Source organism: Marmota monax, unplaced genomic scaffold, assembly GCF_021218885.2.
Source record: "Marmota monax isolate L192 unplaced genomic scaffold, Marmota_monax_Labrador192_F-V1.1 WCK01_AAM20220418_F8-fsc00001, whole genome shotgun sequence".
In the NCBI taxonomy this organism is placed as follows: domain Eukaryota; kingdom Metazoa; phylum Chordata; class Mammalia; order Rodentia; family Sciuridae; genus Marmota; species Marmota monax.
The window spans coordinates 55,379,848-55,400,881 of record NW_026693777.1 but is presented as its reverse complement, the minus strand read 5'-3'; the positions used below and the strand labels follow the sequence as shown (position 1 = coordinate 55,400,881).

Here is a 21,034-nt window from a genome sequence, read left to right as displayed (position 1 = left end):
TGTTTTAGACTACTAGGCAAGAATCAAGTTTTTTTTAGGTTCTTACATGTATAAAGGCAATGCCATTGAAGTGGGGTACTGGGGACTGAACCCAGGGTGTTCTATCACTAAGCTACATCCCCAGCCCTAGGTCTGCACCGCCACACCCCCTCACTAAGGTAATGTCATTTTAAGAAAAAGTTATGAGGAGAAATGTGAGGGCAATACATACAGGCCTGAACCTTGACTTTGGCAAGCATGGAAGTCTTTATAGTTTTCTTTCATAAAAGCCCTTTTTCATTCTAGCTTCACCTTTTGTTTTTCCTTGTTTTAGTGCGGTCTTCACGAGGATCTTCTGAGGGTGTAAAACACACGCTTTCATTTGGAAAAGAACATTTTTATTGACTATGTTTTGCTGTTATGATTTTGGAGTACTTCTTTTTTCTGGAGGTTTCAGTCTGTACCCACATTGCTAAAAAAAACCAATAGCCTGAGATTATAGTGCTGCAGCCAACGAATTAACCCTGTATTAACCACAGATGGCCCTCACTATAGGAGTTTCTCTGTATAAGACTTAACAATAGGTTTCAAAATATGGCCCCTGGGCCTGCAGCATCAATGGCACCTAGGACTTGTTATAAATGTGAATTTCCAGACCTCGCCCAGCCCTTCTGAGTCAGAAACTAAGACTGGGGCCCAGCCCTCTGTGTTCCCCAAGGTAAGGTGATTCAAATGTGCATTGACATCAGAGAAGCACCAGTTCATTGTTATTGAAACCATAAAGGATGTAGTGCATTACTTAAATACATACAAATGGCCAACATCTATAAGTCTTTAGATGATGCTGAAGGCCATTACCCTGTTTAACACTGGGCCAAGCTAATTGTAGTGATGATCATAATTCACATCTTTGGCTAGTTGGTCCTGTTCATGAGTACAATGATTTACCCACAGGATTCAATTAGACACACACTTCTCCCTTCTGAAGTGCTCAGATTCAATTAGAGACCTTTGGAGGCATTAGCTCTGAAGGTACTTACATGGAACGAGCACTTATTCTTCCCTGATATTCACTTCTTTCTGGACTACTTTTCTTTAAATAGTGGCTTGCTCTGTGACTTCTCATATCCTACCTTCCTGTGGTACTTTTTCAGAGCTTGCATTGACTCCCTGGCTTCCAATAATCACCTTACCAATGTAGTTTCAGAATCCACTGCTCTGTTAACTACATCTCCCACCTGCCCTACGCCGCTCTGTCCAGTGTACATGGTCACGTAGAAGAGGACAGTGAAAAGGAGGCTGTCTGCAGGCTAGAAGAGATTCTTCACTTGGCTGGCACTTGAATCTTGGACTTCCCAAACTGAAGAGCTGTGAGAGGTAGATTTCTGTGTTTAGGCCACCCAGTCTGGAGTTTTGTCATGGCAGCTGAAGCTGACTGCGTGGCTGCTCCTATGACCACAATTTGAGAGTGCTTCTCTACTCCACTCTGATGAGCCTCCTGGAGACTAGATCTCTGTCTTGCTGATACGCCTCACTTGTCCCTCAGACATCCTTTAAAGCCAATTTTGAGCTATATCCCTTCTCTGAATTTTTTTTTAACCTTTTTATTTTTATTTTTTTAATGTGGTGCCGGGGATCGAACCCAGTGCGAATGTTCTACCACTGAGCCACAATCCTGGCCCCTGAAATCTTTTGACTCCCTTGACCATAACAATTTCTTTCTTCTGAAAATCTTTATCATGCTGTCTTTAGACTCATCTGTTATCTAGCACAAATTATTTGGTATGATTCCTTTTCTCGTCACATGGTAGATTCATTTCCACTGTAAGCTCCTTGGAGCACAGAAGTCACTTCTTGTCTTTTGAATAGTGCTTCGCACACAGCAGGGGTTTAATAAGTGTATGATTATCTAACAGCCACGGCATATTCATTGAGACTTCAAATGTGAGTCATGCCGGTGTCCAGGTTTCTTAATCACTCTGAAAGCCTCTTAGGAATGTACAGCTTACAGTGGAGCAAACAGCTATTGACTTTCTGGCTTAGGGCTGCATCCTGATGGGATCGCTTTTAAAAAATATTTTGTAGTAGAAAGACACATTCTTAAGATAGAGTCCACATAGAGACGATGATAATACAAGAAGAATGAACATTTGCTGAGAGATGTCTGTGTGCAAAGTGCTTTATAAGTATTACCACTTGTAGTTCTCCCAGCAATCCAACAGAGTTAAAAATTATGTCATCCATTTTAAAGATGGAGAAACTTTGGGGTATGGAAGTTGAATGACTTATGCCAAGGCCATCTAGCAAAGCAGAGGGAGGGCAGATGCGTGGGCCATGATGCAAGCCTGCAAGGCCTCATTTCCTTGTTTAAACAACACACCCATTTCTTGCCTCTCCTCTATAAACAAGATACTTTAATGCCAGAGGTTTATACAAGTTTAACTCCCAACTTTTGAAGACGTAGATTTACTATTTATATGCCACTTAACACAGTTCATACTCCCTTTCCTAAGATAAATTAAACACTTAATAGCAAGGCTGAACTTTTAGCGTCAAAGGATAACTGAAGGAAAACATATCCTGTGTCTTCTCTTGGAGGTTAGTTGTAAAGGACATATTCAGGTTGTGAGGCAATAATCTGCAGTTTTCAATTAATGCCCTGACCCCATTACTCTACAAACCCGTTCTGAGTAAATAAAAAAAAGACATTGTATCTCATTTTGCTTTCAAGACTCAATGATTTGAAGAATGTTTTTCTGACAAGTCAGTATTTCCATGAGATTTCCAAACAACTGACTCAAGTCTCTATTTTACTTTCTAATCAGACCTAAAACAAAGGTAGCAACAGTAACAAAAACATTGACAAGTATCACAGTTATTCTAAAAAAGAATTACATGATTTGAACACACCTACTTTATCTTCAGAATTGCTTCATCTTAATCAGTGCATCATAAAATCACTGGTAATTTTCCTCACTAAGTTTCATAACTTACTAAGTTGAATATATATATATATATATATATATATATATATATATATATATATATTGCATATACATGTGCATAGGTATAATGCATGGCTCCTGTTCAGGATGACTCTAGTACTAGCAATGCAATTTTGAGATCCTTTGACGTCTAAAGAGAAAATTTAACTGGGCGGTCTATGTAAAGCCACAGATGAAAATACAAAGCCCTGAATGACTTCAAAATCTATTGCTTTGAATTAATAACAGCTTTGTAATCAATTAATCTGATTTACCTTGTATAGCAGTGTTTTTCATATTTATTTTTTAAAGAAGTATGATTCATAAAAACCTGGACATTTGGCGATATTTGAACATTTGGAAAATTATAAGCAGCAGGAAAAAATATCTATCATAATTTACTGCACAGAAGTAATTATTTTATTTTGGAATCCTGTAAAAGAAATTTTATACACCAATCTTAATTAATTTAACAACTTTCACCTATTCTATTGCTGAACTCTATCTCAGGTGTGCCCTTAACTCCACCCCTATTCCTGCCACCCAAGCCCACCACAACTCTCACCTGGGTATTTTTATAGCCTCTAGCTTGTCTGCCTGCTTTTGTCTCATCTCTGATCAGTCTGTTTTCTATACTGCATTCTTCCTCAAATCATGTAATGACATTCAATTGCTCTTGGGTGTGATGACTGTCTCTAAAGGGCATCCAGAAGCAAAGTGGAATACTAGACCAAGAATCTGAAGCTCTCTGACTCTGTAGAGTTGTTTTGGGGCTAAAGTCATAACAAAATTATTTGAAGGCACTTATAAACTGTAATAAACTATAAGTATGGGTGGTTGTTAGATTGTCATTTCAAGTTTTTGTTTTGTTTTGTTTTTAAAATAGGATATACAGTATTCACTTTCATAATTATGTAGGCCAATCTTAGCTTTTGAAGGCAAGTAACAGAGAAAACCATAAGTCAGAAAACAGGGATTCCCATACCACTAATTCTCACTATAACCTTGGAATGAGATCTGCCTTTCACCCAATAGAGAAATAAAGAAATGTACCCCCCTCCACATACAGCTGTTCATTTAATATGGGTAGTGTTATGATAAAAATGAAACTTTCAAATATTCATGCCATAAACAGAATGAAGAAACAATGGAACTACACCTGTTTTGAGTTAGAAATATGGATAGCCAGTTACTAGTTCAGTGAAAATTATGATTTTTCCTGTTGCATGACAAACAACAAGCACCTGCTTATTCCATGCTGCAAAAACTCTTAAATTTTACAGTGTTTTACCAATGACTCCTAGTTGTTTCAATCTGATTTCAAATTTCCAAAAAAGATGAAATGCTGAGCAACATAAATTGCATTATAAGGAATCGAATCTGGGATTTTGATGTCCTGCCCAGAATGTGATGGAAATATTCCTATGAAAAGCTCTTTTTTTTTTTTTTTTCATTCTGGACAAGTCAGTTATCAAAATTCATTATTTTGTCTCACTCTGAAGAGAGAGTCTGATGCTTACTTATTTAAACATGATAATCTTTGATGATCCAAGTGACAAAGAGTTGTAATCAAAAAAAGAAAAAAGAAAAGAAAAAAAAAGAAACTAGCAAGGCCCTAGAGATTTGTATCATATCAATCAGTATTAATAGAAACAGAATTCAAAGTAATGCTAGGGTAGTTTTAAAAAGTGTTTTCAAAGGGTGTGGGGGAAACTACAAGGGATTATGGAGCTACTAACACCTCTCACCCATAAGGGATGAGGGATGGAAATAGTTACTGGCATTTGGAAGGAGGGAGTTCTTGAGATAAGCTTGAGATAAGTTCAGGACATAGTCAGCCTGAGGGAACCATCTTCAGAGGGGAGATTGGAGAATGCATATTTGGCCTCACTTTTCCTCTCATAGGGTTTCTGAAGGAGTCCTTACTGTCTGACCCAAATAGGAAATAGAAGGAATCTGTAATCCATGCAGCTCTGCCTCCTGGGAAGAGAGTAGATTGGATCAGGAGGAGCAAACAGATATTCAGCACAACCTTTCCTTTTACTGTGTCTAGCACTTAGCACCAAGTCTGGCACAAGGTAAATGCTCCTAAAAATGAAGCAAAGGAAAGGATACATGAATTTTTCAGTGACCTAAACTGAGCATAGAAGCACACTTCACTTTGTCCTAGTTGCTTTTGAGTTTTATTTAACAGACTTAATAAAATATCATCATTTTAAGAGTTTGATAAAAATAATCTTATTCTTTCTAACTTTATATACCCCTCCAGTGTCACTTACTATTTCTTCCCTTGTATGATAACTAATAAATAGTATCAGCCACAGAATTATAAGCTATTTTTTTCCCTAAGGGTGCAACATATGCATATACACACTTTGGGTGCTCCAGTTTTTAGCGCAAGGCCATGAACATACTTGCTTTTGATAAAGGTTTGGGGTCCCATAAATTAAAACTGAGAAACCATGTTATATCACACAATTAAAATTTTTTTGACATTTTATTTAATAGTATTCATTTATCCTAAAATTTACTAAGCATTTACTTGTAGCCTGCATTGTACGGAACACAGATTTCAAGGATGTATAAGCAAAGTGCCTCTTTTCTGTAAGAGGAGAGAATTATCAGTTACCAACCATGATATGACTCACTGTGCTCAGGGAGGTTACAATACGAACACTTGGGATGATGGGGATGAGGGTAGAAAAGAGTAGGACAAAGAGGGAAGACCAAAGTAGCAATATTTTATATACAACCACACTAGATGCCAGAGGAGTGGAATCAGACTTTGTTTGAAGGGTTTACTGGAAGCAGTATGCATTTTCTTGCACTCAACTTGGATCACTACAATATAAATTCTTCTAATGAGTGTTCAAAAGTTTCATAGCTCTTAAGCATGTCTAGCAACTAGGGCTAGAATAGGACACTGGGAAACAAAGGAAGAAGTAAGAAGGTTTTAGAAGGAGTTTGTTGTCTGCGTAAAAACAAAAGTATCAATTTGAAGAAAATCTGAATAGAGGAAGATTAGTCACATAAAAATGTAAAGTAAGGCGGGAGTTTGCCCAGTTATTCAAACCTAGGGAGAAGGAATCCTGGGCTGGGGTAAGCCAGACTAAGACACCATATTTCTTTGCTGATGAAAATGAGAGTGAGCTGGGAGTGGTGGCACATGCCTGTAATCCCGGTGGCTCCGGGGGCTTAGGCAGGAAGATCACAAGTTGGAGGCCAGCCTCAGAAATTTAGGGACACTCTAAGCAACTTAGTGAGATCCTGTCTCAAAATAAAAAAATAAAAAGGGCTGAGGATGTGGCTCAGTGATTAAGTGCGTCTGGGCTCAATCCCTGGTACCAAAAAAAGAAGTGAGATAGTGGTGTGTGTGTGTGTGTGTGTGTGATGGATGGCTGGAGGGGATTGTCTCTGCTACTTATCTATGTGACTCACACTTCAGTAAGTTTCTGAACCCATCTGTGACTTAATGCCCTCATCTGAGAGGTACAATAATGCTACTGGTTTTGCAAGATGATTGGAGGAATAGCACAGAGGTACACTGCTTGCTTGGTGCACAATAGATGTTTGCTCAGCATTACTGTTAACCTTATTCACTTGCCATTTCTACTTTGGAAAGGGCATCAGCATTTTCAAAAGCATAACCCTTCCTATTCAAGTTGTTTGTGTACAGCTTTTTGACTGCACAGAGGATCCTCACCCAGATTTGTGATGTGAAAGTCATCAGACTGACTGCAATGTTTGAAGAGCCAAACTTTACAAATTCTCCTTCTTTTTCCACTTCTGACTCAAAATAAAGACTAACCCTTGGTCTTGGAAGGCTATACTAGCTAGTCCAATAGTCCCCAGGGAAAGGGCAGTGACAGATTGATTGGACAGGATTCCTGATCCCTGCTTATTTCTGAAAGACTTACAAGCTAAAACAAGAAACCACTTTCTGACTAGGTTTTCAAATCAGCATTAAATTGAAAATGGCTGAGTGGATTTTAATATTGCTTCCCCAAATAAGCTGAAGACATTTCTCAGCATTTTCTTCCATAGGTGGCTAACCATTTAAAGTTTCACTTAAGGCCAATGGCTCCAAATCTCAGTATTTAATTTTAATGTCAGTTCTTTTGTCAACTAAATATGATTAATATTTAGTTTCTCTATATTTCTGATTAAGAAAAGACCCTTACTATAGTGAACCATTTTAGAGAATGGTTTCTTTTCCACTTTGGGGTATATACTTTTTTATTTTGAGGAACACAATTAGAGACAATTAATACCTCTCTAGGTAAATTGACCCCAAAAGACTATACTTGAGGGATATTTCCAGATTTTACTATTGAGAATAAAAATTTATTAGATATGTAATCTGGCATTTAAGCTTTCCATACTTTATTTTGGATGATATCAGAAATAACACATTTTCCACTTAAATTATAAAAATCATAAAAAAATAAGAGGGACCAATTCCCTCATTGTATTAAAGCAATATGATTGTACTGAAGAATATTAATAGATCCCAAAATGTGAATCTGTAGCTCTCTGCTTCCTGTTTCAAATTAAACTCAACTTCAGCAGGATACAGGTTATTAAACTGACCAAAATGGTGTGATTTAAATTTTAAGAAACTTCAGATAAGCAGTGACTCAAAGATTTTACTAATAAAAAGTAAAAAAGAGGATAGATAATAGAATAAAAACATTTCAGCTTGTATATTTTAATTAGTACAGTTATCAACTATAAAGTTTCATTTTCTTTATGAAAGTTATAACTTATAAACATCTCTTTTCTGTGAAAAGGTTTTGTGATTCAGGTTTCTTATGCTTTAATAAAAACTCACATAAGGACAGGATGGCTCAACAATTATTATTCTGTGTTTCATTCCAAATTGTATTACCCATTGGAAAAAAAAGTGACTTAATATGTTAAAGTTTTACACATTTTTCATTGTCTGAAACTGCATGAAATATTAAGAGAGCCCTTGGTATAATGATATAACTGTTAGGTAAAACTTCTCTTTTCCTGATGAATATTGTAATCAAGATGCAAGAAATGCATTTTATACCAGTTTATAAAACTGTAAGTAACAAATCTTTGAGAAGCAACAACAAAAATAAGTATGAATTTTCAAGTTAACTAGCTAGTTTAAACCACTGAATCAACTTCTAAAGGAAGAATATGTAAAAATTCTTACAAATAGTAAAATAATTTCTGCAAATGTTACCTAAAAACCTGGCACAGTATCTCTGTATATTTTAATGGTGCAGAGAAACCCAAGACTGATTTTAATATTTATTGAAAAAAAAATATGTGGTGATGTGGTGAGTAGTTTTACTTTAAAAGCAAAAGAACCTTTTTTCCTCATAAGAATATATCTTCAATGTGTGTGCTGCATTGGGATTCTGAAATAAAGAATGTAAGTTATACCTTCTTGGACAGCATCTGCATCCAGAACACCTTTTTCTTTTTATATTCTCATGGCCCAATCTACTCACTTGCTTCTCTGCCTTTCTTGTCTCCTCAAGCCAAAATTTCCATTCTTCTAATGTGATCTACTTTATATCACTTCTCTCTTTTTAGATTATGTTAGAGAAAGGTGTCCCAACCTCCACACTATTGCCATTTGGAGCCAGATATTTTGTTGTTGTGTTTTGGGGGCTTCTCTGTGCATTTTAGGATGCTTAACAGCATCAATGGCCTCTACTTACTAGAGGCCAGAGGCCAGCAAGGCAACTACCAGTCCCAGATGTGAAAATGAAAGCTCCCCAGATGTTACCAAAAGTCCCCTGGGAGACAAAAAACACCCCTGCTTGAGTATCATCATGTTACAGCCACTTGTATACAAAACTTCATCTTTACCTTTGAATATTCCTGGTTGTAAGAGACAGAGTTGAAAGGTGATGCTTAGTAAATATTTGTTAAATGAATGCAGAATAAGATGTTGTCTTAGTATTGGGGTATATTGGTAAAATAATAAACACATTACTCATATATTGAGCTCAGTTTCACTTATGTACTTCAGAAATTCTGCATCTGTTTTGGATTTTTTTTTTTCAGTGTATGGAATAGAGAAAGAAGAAAAGGTAGTGTTTTTCCAATATGACAGATATCATTGGAACTCTGTGGTTCATAAATTTTTAATGACACTTGAAGGACCTTGTACTTTTTGATTTCCTTCTTTTATTTTGTTTATTTACTTATTTGCTACTAGAGAAAGATGACATTCAACTCTTTTCCAAAAAGAGAACAAAGAAGGAAGAAGGCAGGGTAAAAATAGGAAAGAAAAGAGCCGGGAAAAATTAAGAGAAGAGAAAGAAAAAAAAAAAGAATAAGTGATCAAGCTACAGCAGGCTCCTCTATACTTATAAACCCATCTATGAAATAGTTAAATTCAAATAAAAAATATCTTTTTATCTTATTTTTATTTTTTGCCATGCTAGGGATTGAACTCAGGGTCTCTCGTATGTTAGGCAAGCACTCTACCACTGAGCTACATGCCCAACCCTAAAAAATATTTTTAAAGGAACTTGTATTGTTTGACTTCAACACAGTCAAAAGAAGTAATTAATTAAAATGTTTTTTCCCCTGTATATACTACTACAGTTAATCTAACAGACAGACAAGGAAAAAAAAGGATGAGGCAAAAAAATTTTTTAAAGAAAAGTTAATTTCATTCAATAATTCTGTATTCCCAATTTAAGGATATATGAGAAAAAGTACAAGTAATCGGGAAAAATTCATTCAAGGTATTTAGCCATGGTACTTATCATCAAGGACATGTGTGCACAGTAGATGAGAACTTAGAATCTATATCTGGACTTGCTGAGTTAGTATCTGCTCTCTACTCTTCAGCCATGTGACCTCAGGTTTGGATTGTCCCAGAAGCAGAACCTAAGACCAGCATTCAAAGGTAATGAATCTACTTGGAAAGTATCTGGGAAACACTGGTAATAATAGCAAAAGAGGTAAGAAAAGGAAAAGAAACATTAGTAAAGAAGGACATGCTATCAGGCCAGTCTGCTGAAGGGAACTGGAACCCTCTCCCCAGGGGAACTCTGGACTGATGTGAGTATAGAATATACATCAGGGTTTACAGAAGATGAAAGTTGTTTTCCTTTCTCTTTTTGTAATTGGCCAACTTCCTGTTCCTTTCAATTATAATTAATGAATGCTAAAATTATGGTACTCTCTATTAACCATAATTCTCCATTCCTAATGATGCTTCAGTTTATTCTAGCAAAAATATTAACACTATAATAATTCTGAGGTTGAATTTTAGTTTAGTGTTCAGTTTACCTTAATCTCAGGTCGAATGTGTTAACTTACTCTGTGAGGTTTGAGTGTCTATGAATTTCTTTATCAAGGCATCAGTAGTTTGGGTATAAAGACTGAGAGCATATCTCAGGGACTGAAGATCTGGGCTTTTCTCCAGGAAATTCTTTTTCAGGCCATTTCCTCCTGCATGAAAATATTGCTAAAAAGGGAGAAAAAAGTCATATAAGCAGAGGGAAGTAGTACTAGAAGATAATAAAATTACTTTATTACTCTAATAGAGAAACTCAAAATAATAATACAGTATGATAAGTGAAAGGTAGGTACAATATATAATGTTAACATTTGTACAGTGCTAACTCATCATTATGTAATTCAAGTTCCCAAGAAATAAGATTCTTAAAGATCTATAGTTTCTCCTTTCATTCAAAACTTTAGTTAAACAAATAGGTTATGAAGTTATTATAGTGTTACAATTTTCCAATTGTTTATTCATTTCAAATTCTAGAGCATGAGAAAAATAGATAGGGTTATCAAAGTTTCACAGAGAAGGTAGCTCCTGGTCACCTAATTTGCAGATACTAATTTAAAATTCTAGGTTAAAGCCTACCACTCCATCTTTCCCAACCTCTAATCACACAATTGTTTAGACACAGGCCAACCTGATGAAGCAGGGTGGTACTTGGAAATTCAATAACCCCCAAACTTTGTATATGATGACCATAAAAAATAGATTTTGTTGTTGTTTGTTTATTTGCTGTTGTCTTCTAAAAAGCTCAAAACATTTTAATATTTATATATAAGAGGTGGCACACTCCTGTAATCCCAGCAGCTCTGGAGGCTGAGGCAGGAGGATTACAAATTCAAAGCCAGCCTCAGCAATTTAGCAAGGCCCTAAGTAACTCAGTGAAACCCTGTCTCTAAATAAAATACAAAAAACAAAACAAAACAAAAAAACCCAAGCAAACAAACAAACAAACAAGCAAAACGGCTAAGGATGTGGCTCAGCAGTGGTTGAGTATTCCTGGATTCAATCCCCAGTACCAAAATACAGCATTTCATGTTGTATTATATACAAACACCTTTTTGAAAGTCAGAATATCTAGAAATAGGTGATAGAACTATGGATGTTTTGTAAAGGTCAGGTAAAGTGTTCTCTTTTCCTGTACCAATAATACTAGAGGGAATTGAGTATTTACTAGTTATCTGTGGCTCACTATGATCTATAATTCTGACAGAATGAAATATTTTGAAGATGCTCAACAAATGATTCCCATACACCCACTTAAATGGATATGTGTCATCCTTTCGTCTCAGTCCTTAAGAAATTCTGAGGTGGAAAATTCAATGAACTAAAAAAAAAAAAAAATCATAATTATCTCAGATTTCTCCTCTATTCAAAGGGAGATGCAAAAAATTATTCTGGGAATTTGTAAGCATCTGCATGTACTTTGAAAAAGTAGAATTAGAAGAGATTCAGGGTGTAGGGCAGAGGAAGTAGGCAATAGGGCTATAACCATAAGAAAGATTGCTACAATTGCAGTTCTTCTTCCCAAGAAGAAAAACTTATAATTGTGTAAAATTTGACTTAATGATGCTGAGTACACTATAAAATGCAAACTGTAGCAATAGCTGTGTGTGTCTCTGAAGAGAAAATAGAGACAAATGGGAAAGGCCTTTTCTTCCTCTGTAAAAGAAGAAAAATATGATATTTAAAATCGTTCTACACTTGGATCTTCTTATAAAAATGATAAAATATGCTCCCATGCAGACAATCCAGAATTGTTTTTAAGAACCTCAATGGATGAAAAAATATACTTCTTTTCATCAAGGAACATGGCAAAAAGATAAGGTGTATTGATGGGGAAGATTTTGCTTGGTGCTGACTGTGTCACCTGGAAGAGAGGTGGGGTATCTTTGGAGGTCTATTTACATCATTAACCAAGAAGCTACCAGAACTGATAGCTTACGTTAAAATAAGAAGAGAGAACTCTGGAAGGGAAGGCATTCTCTCTGCCAGTGTCTCTCAGGTAAGCCCCAGTCTTAACAAACCTGAGCATAACTGCTAGAAGATTATAATACGAGAGAGGAGGCGGGGAGACCAAGGTGACAAAGTAATATTTTGCCATTTGTCAGGGAAAAATGGACAAAAAAGAAACGTGAATGTTCTCTCTACTATACTCATCTGGATTATTTTTACTTTTTATTGTCTTTGAGCTATTTAAAAACTGTAAATTATAGAAAATTTCTAATAATGTAAATGACTTTTTTATCCATAGAAATGTAAATAAACTATCTGTGGAGGTATGCAACTGATTATTGTTCTGTAGATAGACATGTTTTACATCTATTTGTAAAGTTATTTTAGTTCTCTTATTGCCTATATATATGTGATTCGTGTAATTCCATTGAGCCAGCTGCAATATATTACTGCTTTCCTCATTAATTGATGAGTTAGAAAACATTTTGACCCATTTCATAACTGCACCATTATACTCTCTTTTAAAAACTATTCTTTAAGAGTGTTTAAAAGTCACATAGGTGACAGAATTCGTAAGGGTGACCATAATTCTTACCATCTAATTTGTGAGGATTGGGTCATGAAACTATTTATTAAACCTGTGCCATGAGTCAGACCTTGTGCTGGAATCCAAAGAAATAAAACAGAAGAAGTACAGTGATAGTTCTCAGAGGGATTATAATCTGGTAGGAAAATAAAACCAACATGTGAACAAATGACTCCCATAACACATTGCAGGTGTAATAAAAAGTAGTTGAAAATACAGAGTATGTGGGGAGGCAAGTGTTTCTACTGAGGAACACTTTAGTTTTCTACTAAAGGCTTCCAAAGAAGTGATCTCTTGGTAGTGGTATTTTTTCGGTACTGCTACTTTTAACTTCAGCAGTCACCAGTTAATTCACTGCAGTGAACCTGGCAGGGAGGATAATCCCAAGAAGTAACCAGAGAAACCCTGGGAGTCTCAGCATCACCTAGATAGAGCAGAGGTACTTGTTGTTCCCACAATATATTCTTTTGATGAAGTTTTGAAAAAACACTGCTCGCTATTGTTATTCTATTCTCATCACTAAATTTGGGCTGCCTAGAAACTACACATTGCTTCTAGGCAGTAGAGGTCCTAGAAAAGTTAAGAGATGACACAGTACTTTTGGAGATTCACCATGCTTATTAGTACAGTAAAGCCTCTGTGAGCCACGGTGGTAAAGCAATCTTTCTAACCTTTTATTAATATATCTGGATTATTAACATCATTTGGTCAGAAGATACCTACATCACTGGATGTCTATCAACTATTTTGAGGAAGCAAGTCTTCCATAGAATATGATTTGAGAAAACCTAGGAAAAAAGAATGTGTTGGACTTCATATAATTGAGAGAGTTTTGAGGACCTAGAAGGCTATGGAAGAAAGAACAAGAGTTAAGGTGTAAAGGCATATGTTACACATTTACCCTTTTATCCATTTATCTATAATAACTCTATAGGAAGAAGTGTTTTTCTACCAAGACATTATTTTGTAGGCATTGGGACTTAGGGGACTAATCATGAATTAAAAAAAAAAATCACAAATATTAAGGTGTAAGTTTTTTCCTGCGTAAAGCCCAGGGGCCTCCCTAGAGTTTTGGGGTTATGTTATTCACCTGACTTTTTTTCCTTTTTAGCCACAGAGTCTTGTGAGTAATTCTGTTGAAAGCTGTAGCAGGATATCTGGTGAACAAAAGATGTCTAAGGGCAGAAACAGTTCCTTTGTCTTTTGAGTGTGTTTTATAATTGGAGATGTTGCACAAAAGAAACCTAGGATAGAGGGTCATTATGTCAGGAGAGAAAACAAATTGCATGGTGCTAAGAATGAAAGCTGCCTATTCAGTGGACACAGGAAAATAACACATGCCATAGACTCCTCAGTCAAACAGTAAAGGAAGTGATTTCTATGGCTATGCAAATGCAAGGTCTCAGAGAATGCTTTATGGAAGTCTTTCTCAGGGTGTTTAGATATCAGGTGACAGCACCCAAAGCACTGATAATCAGGAGAAAGAGGGCTGTAGTTAATGCATGGACTTTGGCCCTTAGAAATTTCATGTTCAGTTTTGACTCTTTGAAACTGACCGTGAAGGAACAGGGAAGAGAAATTTTTATTTTGCTGAGGCTTGAGTTTGAAGAACAGAAATGTGGGACTGATGTTTGAGACTGTCTTAAGTATTAAATTCCACTATCCACAGTTTAATACAGTTCAGTTGATTTCCACTCATTATAGTGAATTATATACTAGAAGAAAATTATATGCTAGAGGGGAATTATACACTAGAGGGAAATTTGTAAATGTGGGGTTTTGAAGCTTTCTGAATGTCTCCCTTATGCATGTGAAAGTGGATTACTTTCCATTGGTTCTAAACAAAAGATGGAGATTCAGTTTCTTATTTTTCCTTTATGACCTGCGGCATAATCTAAAGACTCTCCAGTTTGATCTGCAGTTTCCTTCAATGTCTGAAAGACCATCACATAATAAAAGGAATTAGAATTATTTTACAGTAGTTCAAAGGACAGGAAGAGGGCAAAGACTTAAGTAGAAGTAGTGGGGAAGTAGATTTTGGTTTGATATAAAGAAAACCTTTCTAATTATAGTACATCTTAAAAATCAAAACTGTTATATGTGAGTTAGTGAAAGCCTACCACTGGTCATTATCCAGTGATGGCCAGTTGACCAAGGGCTAACAAGGGCTAACTACCCTATAAGATGACATCTCTCTAGAGGTAATTGACAAGGTGTTGAGTCTTGGGTCTGAAATTTTGTGATTCTACAATTCTCTTTACCCCATTGGCCGCTCTTTACAGTATCCCAGAAGATATAATTATTCTGACTTCTGTACAATGTGAGTTTTCATATAAGGTTATTTAACCTCTATGTTAACTTCTAGCAGTTCATTCATTTATAGACCAGTAACAGAGATATCCATATTGCCTGTCGTATTATAAATATGCAATTAAATACTTTATCTGGAAGACATTTTGAATGGTAGAGTTCTTTTCACTTGTCAAAAAAATATATTTAGTTGGTGGAATAATCTCCAAATCTATAGTCTACCTTGGTCTCCTAAGCACCAGCTTATGTCTCAGGCAGATGGATATGTATTTCCATGTTCCTAGAACCATATCTAATTTCAACATGGCAATGGGAAGGTAGTCCTTCTGCCTGATTTATTATTTCTCTTAGTAGAACTATGCTTTACCAGTCACCGAAACCACTGAGTTCACCTAGGCTCCTTCTCCCTCTTGCCTTGAAAGACCCCAGCCCAATAACTTTAGGCCCAGTAATAAATCACCAGGGCTTGCTTCCGCACCTGCACAGACGTCAGATGTATTTTTCAGAAAATCAGTTAAGTGTAAACGATTAAGAAAGGACAGGATGGTTGGGAAAGGAGCCGGCACGGTTGGGCAAACGGGATCATACAATGAAAAACCATACAATGAATAACAAATGGTTTTTATGTGGTTTTTCCAGGAACCTATAGTGAAAAACAAGTTTACCCTTTAAGTGACCTATATGCTGGATTCAAAAGAGCCAATGAGATACCTGTTACTGTGCTAGGAGGAAAACTGACCACTGTACCCTATAAAAGATCTGTACCCCAAAGCCCGGTGTGCCAGTTCACCGAAGCTCCGGCTGAGGTTTCGCTGAGCACCCGCAGGCGCCTGTGTATCAATAAATCGCCTCTTGCTTTTGCAGCCAGTGCCTCGTGCGTCTTTCTTGGACAGGGAATCGGCGGGTCTTTCAGCCTCATATTGAATTGCCAAGTTCCAGTGACTCTGCTTTTATTTTTTCACTCATATCCATCTTTTATTTTCTACTTCTGTAACCATCATCTTGATGAAAGCCCTCATCATTTATGAATAAAATAATTGTGATCTCTGTGGCTATAATCTTGAACTATGCAATCTATTTTGCACATTTCTATAAGATTTTATTCTTATAGAAATGACATTTTTAGCATACTGTATTTTCAAAATCAGGAATGGGTTCTCTTTTGTAGAATACACTTGGGGCACAAAAGAAGCTTGGTATTTTCAACCCAGGCATTCTCCCTCAACCTCATTTTACACTGCTTCAGTATGCAAACATTCAGTAAGTTCACTCCAGGCCACACTGGGGTCTAGTCTTGACTTCTAGAACTTTCCTTTTGTGCCTTCCATGGTAAATTTTTTTTTCCTGTTTATGATCCTGTTGAAGCCAGATTTAAAATTAGGTAGTCAGTGTAGTTAGGTAAATCGGGTCTAATATTGAGTGAAATCTAAAATGGAGGCCATGCTGAGAATGATTCAGGGAAACACAGGACAACTCATGGAATGTTAATGAAGTCCCAAAAAGGCCCTAGGCCAAAGTCCACCCCAAAGAAATGTTAATGGAGCCCAGGAAACAGCCCCCAACAGATTTGGAGATAGCCCATCCCAAAGAAGTGATAAGCCTATCCCAAAAGGTGATAATTAAGTCCTTCCTGCCCGTTTGGCCCACCTGTGTCCTAACCCTTCCCCCTTGCATTCCATCACCAAACCTATAAAAAGGGGAACACATTTGCCCGCCAACTGGATTCCACCTCTTGGGTCCCCTTCTTCCTCCAGGAGAAGTCTTTTCTGCTGTCCTTTAATAAACTTCTAATTTCTACTCTGACCTTGCCTCGGCGTGTGCTTTTCTGGTGTTATTCTTCAAAATCAGGGAAGCAAGTGTTACCGGCCAACAGCGGTAACACTGTCATGAATCCTCTGAAGAGAAATGTCCTATGCAGCAAGTGAATTCCCATGTGTCCTTGAAAACCATTCTAGCTTTCCCTGATCTCTTGAGTTCTACTGGTTGCTCACTTCCTGTAAATCCTTATCACTTTTTGTCTGTGCCCTTCAATCAACATTTGTAGCAACCTGTTGGCATCTCTCACACATTTGTCTTATAAGTTAATACATTATTATTTAATATTCAATATGCCTCTATCATGTTTTAATCTTAAATTGAAACTTCTTGAGAGAAGGAACAGTGCTGCTTCCCAAAGAGTCTCAGAATGCTGAAGAATCTTGGAGGGTTTGTGCCTTTGTATTATAGAGTGAGAAGGTGCTGTGCACAGTAAATAAAAAGGCAAGAAAGCAAGGCCATCGGAACTGAAACCAGTGTTTGTGGAAAGAGTAGATTCTAATGGTTAGCTTCCTGGAGAAAGAAAGTTTAATAAGAAAGAGAAAAAAAACACTGGTTGCCAGTGGAATATTTGGGATCTTGCCTTTAAAGGTGGAAAAGGGTTCATCAAAATGAGCCCATTCTAAGACGAGATGAAGAGTTTTCTACATGATAGGGAATATTTTTATTATTTATTTTTCTCATGATAATCCCAAGTAGTAGTAATATTCCCACAGGAGAGTCACCTGCATGCTTCTCTTTCTCAGTAACCTGCTATCTTGATACTTCTTGATTCTATCAATGACATTTCCCACATAGTTTTAAACACTTTATTTACACGTGTCTATATCCACTTCTGCCATTTTTAAAGGTTTCCACCTGGACACACTGATAGCCTGGCTTCACTAATGTCAGGGTGTGGTAAGGAGCACTGTTATATCTGAATGGGGTTTGGAAAGAGCTGAGGATGAAATATTTTTTTTTCTGAAAAAGAAAATGAAGAAATTTTTTTCCTGTTTCTTGGATTCTCCATAAGACTGCATAAAATAAAGCATTTCAGACCTGGCTGTGATTCGTGAGAAGAAAATAATACTGCCAAGTAAAAATATCAGGATAAATATTGTCTAAATGCTTAGCAAACCATTGTTTTTATAATTCCAATAAAATTCTCTAAATTCCTCACACCCTTCCTATTTGTCATATATTGTTGATCTTTCACAATCTTTTTTTTTTAACTGGCTTATGGGAACATGCTAATATTTTTCCACAAGATTGTAAGAAGAATTTCTTTTTTTGGTAACATAAACTATATTGGTAGCAAATTCCTATCATCACATTTTTACTTCCAACACTCATATCATACTTCTGGCAAATCTGTGCAGATAATTCATTTTGCAAACTTAGATACAAGCAGAACCCAACTTTAACCATGAAGTCTTTTTTAAAAGAGTCATTTGATAGATAATCAGAAATCATTATATACAACTGGAGATTAGAATATGTTGCTTCTCCACAGCATATCCCAATGTTTCCCTTTTGCTGACAAACTAAAATTGAGATTCTTTACCTTGGTGTTTAACCTCCAGCATTTTGGCTCCAATCCCAGATTTCTCTTTCAAATCCTGTGATACTCAGACAGTCATGACTTATTCCTCTACTAGAATATTTGAAGTGTTCAGAGTGACTAGCAACTTTCATATTGCTCATGTTTTTCTCTCTAGGCCTACCATCCTTTTCTTCCATAGTCTTATCTTTCTTTGTCCTCTAAATCCCCAAATGTCCCTCCCTGGGGAGGTTTTACCCTAGACCCAGAGATAATTCATCAACTTCTCTGCATTCACCAGTACTTTGTCCAAAATTCATTTTATTGACTGTGGATGTTTTTCTTCTTAAGTCAAAGGCAAGACCTCACACTTCCACCTATTTCTTCATTATTCTTCATTATTCACTATATTATACATACAGTAAGCTCTCAAATAATGATTTTTGAAATGCAATACTGCAAGCTAGGTTCTTTCCATAAGCAGATGAATTTTAAATAATGCAAAACTATGTTTGTAATGATAAAAAAAAGATGATGCTGAGAAGCAGGCACAAAAATTGGATAAAGGAGAGTAGCATAAGACAGGACTTCTTTCAGGATAAGAAACTCAGAGGCATAAGATGTAGTTCAAAACCATATTCAGCTATTTGGAGTCTTACATTAAAAAATGGTGTTATTTAGCATTGAGTGAGAAAGAAATAAACAGCTTTCAAAACTATTTCTGAATTTAAATCAGTATTAATTCTGTCTTTTATACCAAGAAGTGCAGATTTCTAGAGGGCCCTGGCCCACATACATGTCTCTTATTTTTCAGGGAAAACTCTGTGTTGCTAAACACATGATATCAATGCATCTACAACATACATTATAGTATGTTATGTTCAGATCCATATAATAAATGATCTGGTGAATTTGGAGGGTGGGAAAAATCAAACTAGCCAGCATTTTCCTTTATATTTCAAACTTTATCATGGAATAATTTTAGGGTTCTTCAGGATTTAAGAATTTTTTTCAGCCTTTGGATTCATACTCAAGTCAGAGTGGCTGCTGCTTAGAAAAATCTCTCCTGTTCCTTTTTGAAAGATAATCACATTTCAGGAACTCCCGTGGCAGTCCTGAGTTTTCATGAGATAGGGGATTAGAACTCAAAAGCCAAATTAGTACCCAGGCTAGGGATTGCCTATGGCCTCTCTGCTTGCACATATTAAATAGATTATTGGTTAACTATCTCCTAGTAATCACCTTACTACTTTTACTTTCAAATATACTATGAATTCGGTTGTTTTGTCAGGTGGATATGTCAAAGTCCCACTATCCTGTCTATAGTAGGTCATCGTCATTTCTGCTATTTCTACTGTATTTTATATTCTTGACTTAATAATTGAAAACACTTATGACTGGTCTGAAAAAAAATTAGTTGTAGCCCAATTAAAGTTTTAGTATTTAAGAGAATTAATATTTTCATCAATATTTATATAGAGGTTGAATGATTTTAAATTATTTTTAAATAACTGGGAAATAATCAAATGATTGAAATTGGCATTCTAATATAGGAAGAAGCAAAATCTCTGCAGAAGTATTATCTGTTTTAGTCTGCTACATATTACATTTCATAAACACTTAGTGAGATGTGTAACAAAATTAAGAACACTGACTTTATAGTTTGGAGCACTTTCTCAGCTTTGAAAATTACTAGCAGCACTGTGGCCTTAGATAAAACCTAAAATTCCTCTGCCTTCAATTTTCTCATCTGTAAAATGTAAGTGATAATTCTTAACCTATTTACCTTGCAAAATGTTTATAAGGATCAGATGATATGCTACAAACTCTATAGAATGCTCCTTCTTCATTTCTCTCTTTATCATTTCCAGTTTACTGGATTTAATTAAGCTAAATAAGAACTCAGAATTATCACCTTGTCAGCCACTGGGAATTAGACTGGGTGGCATTGGCAGCTTTGGTCTAAGAACTTTCTTGTGAGGTCTCTTCTTGCATCATACTGCTCCCTTTGTTGGGCTCCAGGTACACACTGTGTCTTTAGTTCTTGGAGTTACAACTTTCTTAAATAGTGTCCCTCCTTCTCCTGAATTCCATTCTAGTAACATGGTAGTGATTGGTAGGATAGTCAGTCAGACAAATCTCAAGAGGCAGACAAGGTAAAGGGAGTCTCAGCTCTTGCAATCAGATGCCAGGGGCTCTAAAATGCCAAAATCAGTAAAAATCACGGCAAATGGGCAGACCATAGGGTCAGCAGTCCTAACATGGAGATCCCTAGAGTGGAATCACAGAATTTAGGGATGAAGAGAAGTACGAACCTGATCTCAGGCTCAAGAGGACCAGAGTCAGACTCCAGTCCTGAAAGAACAAGACAATGATATGCACCCATTCACTGGATCTTGAACACCAGATAGTAGTTGTGTTTCCAAAGAATAAGGCCGAGACCGAATTAAAGGATTTTCACAGATGGCCTAATACAAAAATGGGATATTTGAACTATCAAGATGTGGATCAAAGGGATTTGCTTGGGGATTAAGACTGTCTCAGAGTTTGGGGAAAACTCAGCCTGCAGGTGGCAATTGTGTGGTCCCACCAAG

General features: G+C 36.4%; 1 protein-coding gene across 3 annotated transcripts in view; it reads right to left on the bottom strand.

Annotated features, from left to right (window-relative positions):
- Unc13c (unc-13 homolog C) overlaps positions 1 to 21,034 on the bottom strand; it is a 601,300-nt gene that overhangs the window by 49,848 nt on the left and 530,418 nt on the right. For all 3 annotated transcript variants that reach the window (XM_058584813.1, XM_058584812.1, XM_058584814.1), the window contains one exon: positions 10,281 to 10,428. In XM_058584813.1, the coding sequence (XP_058440796.1) occupies positions 10,281 to 10,428 (148 nt within the window). The remainder of the gene's footprint in view (positions 1 to 10,280; positions 10,429 to 21,034) is intronic.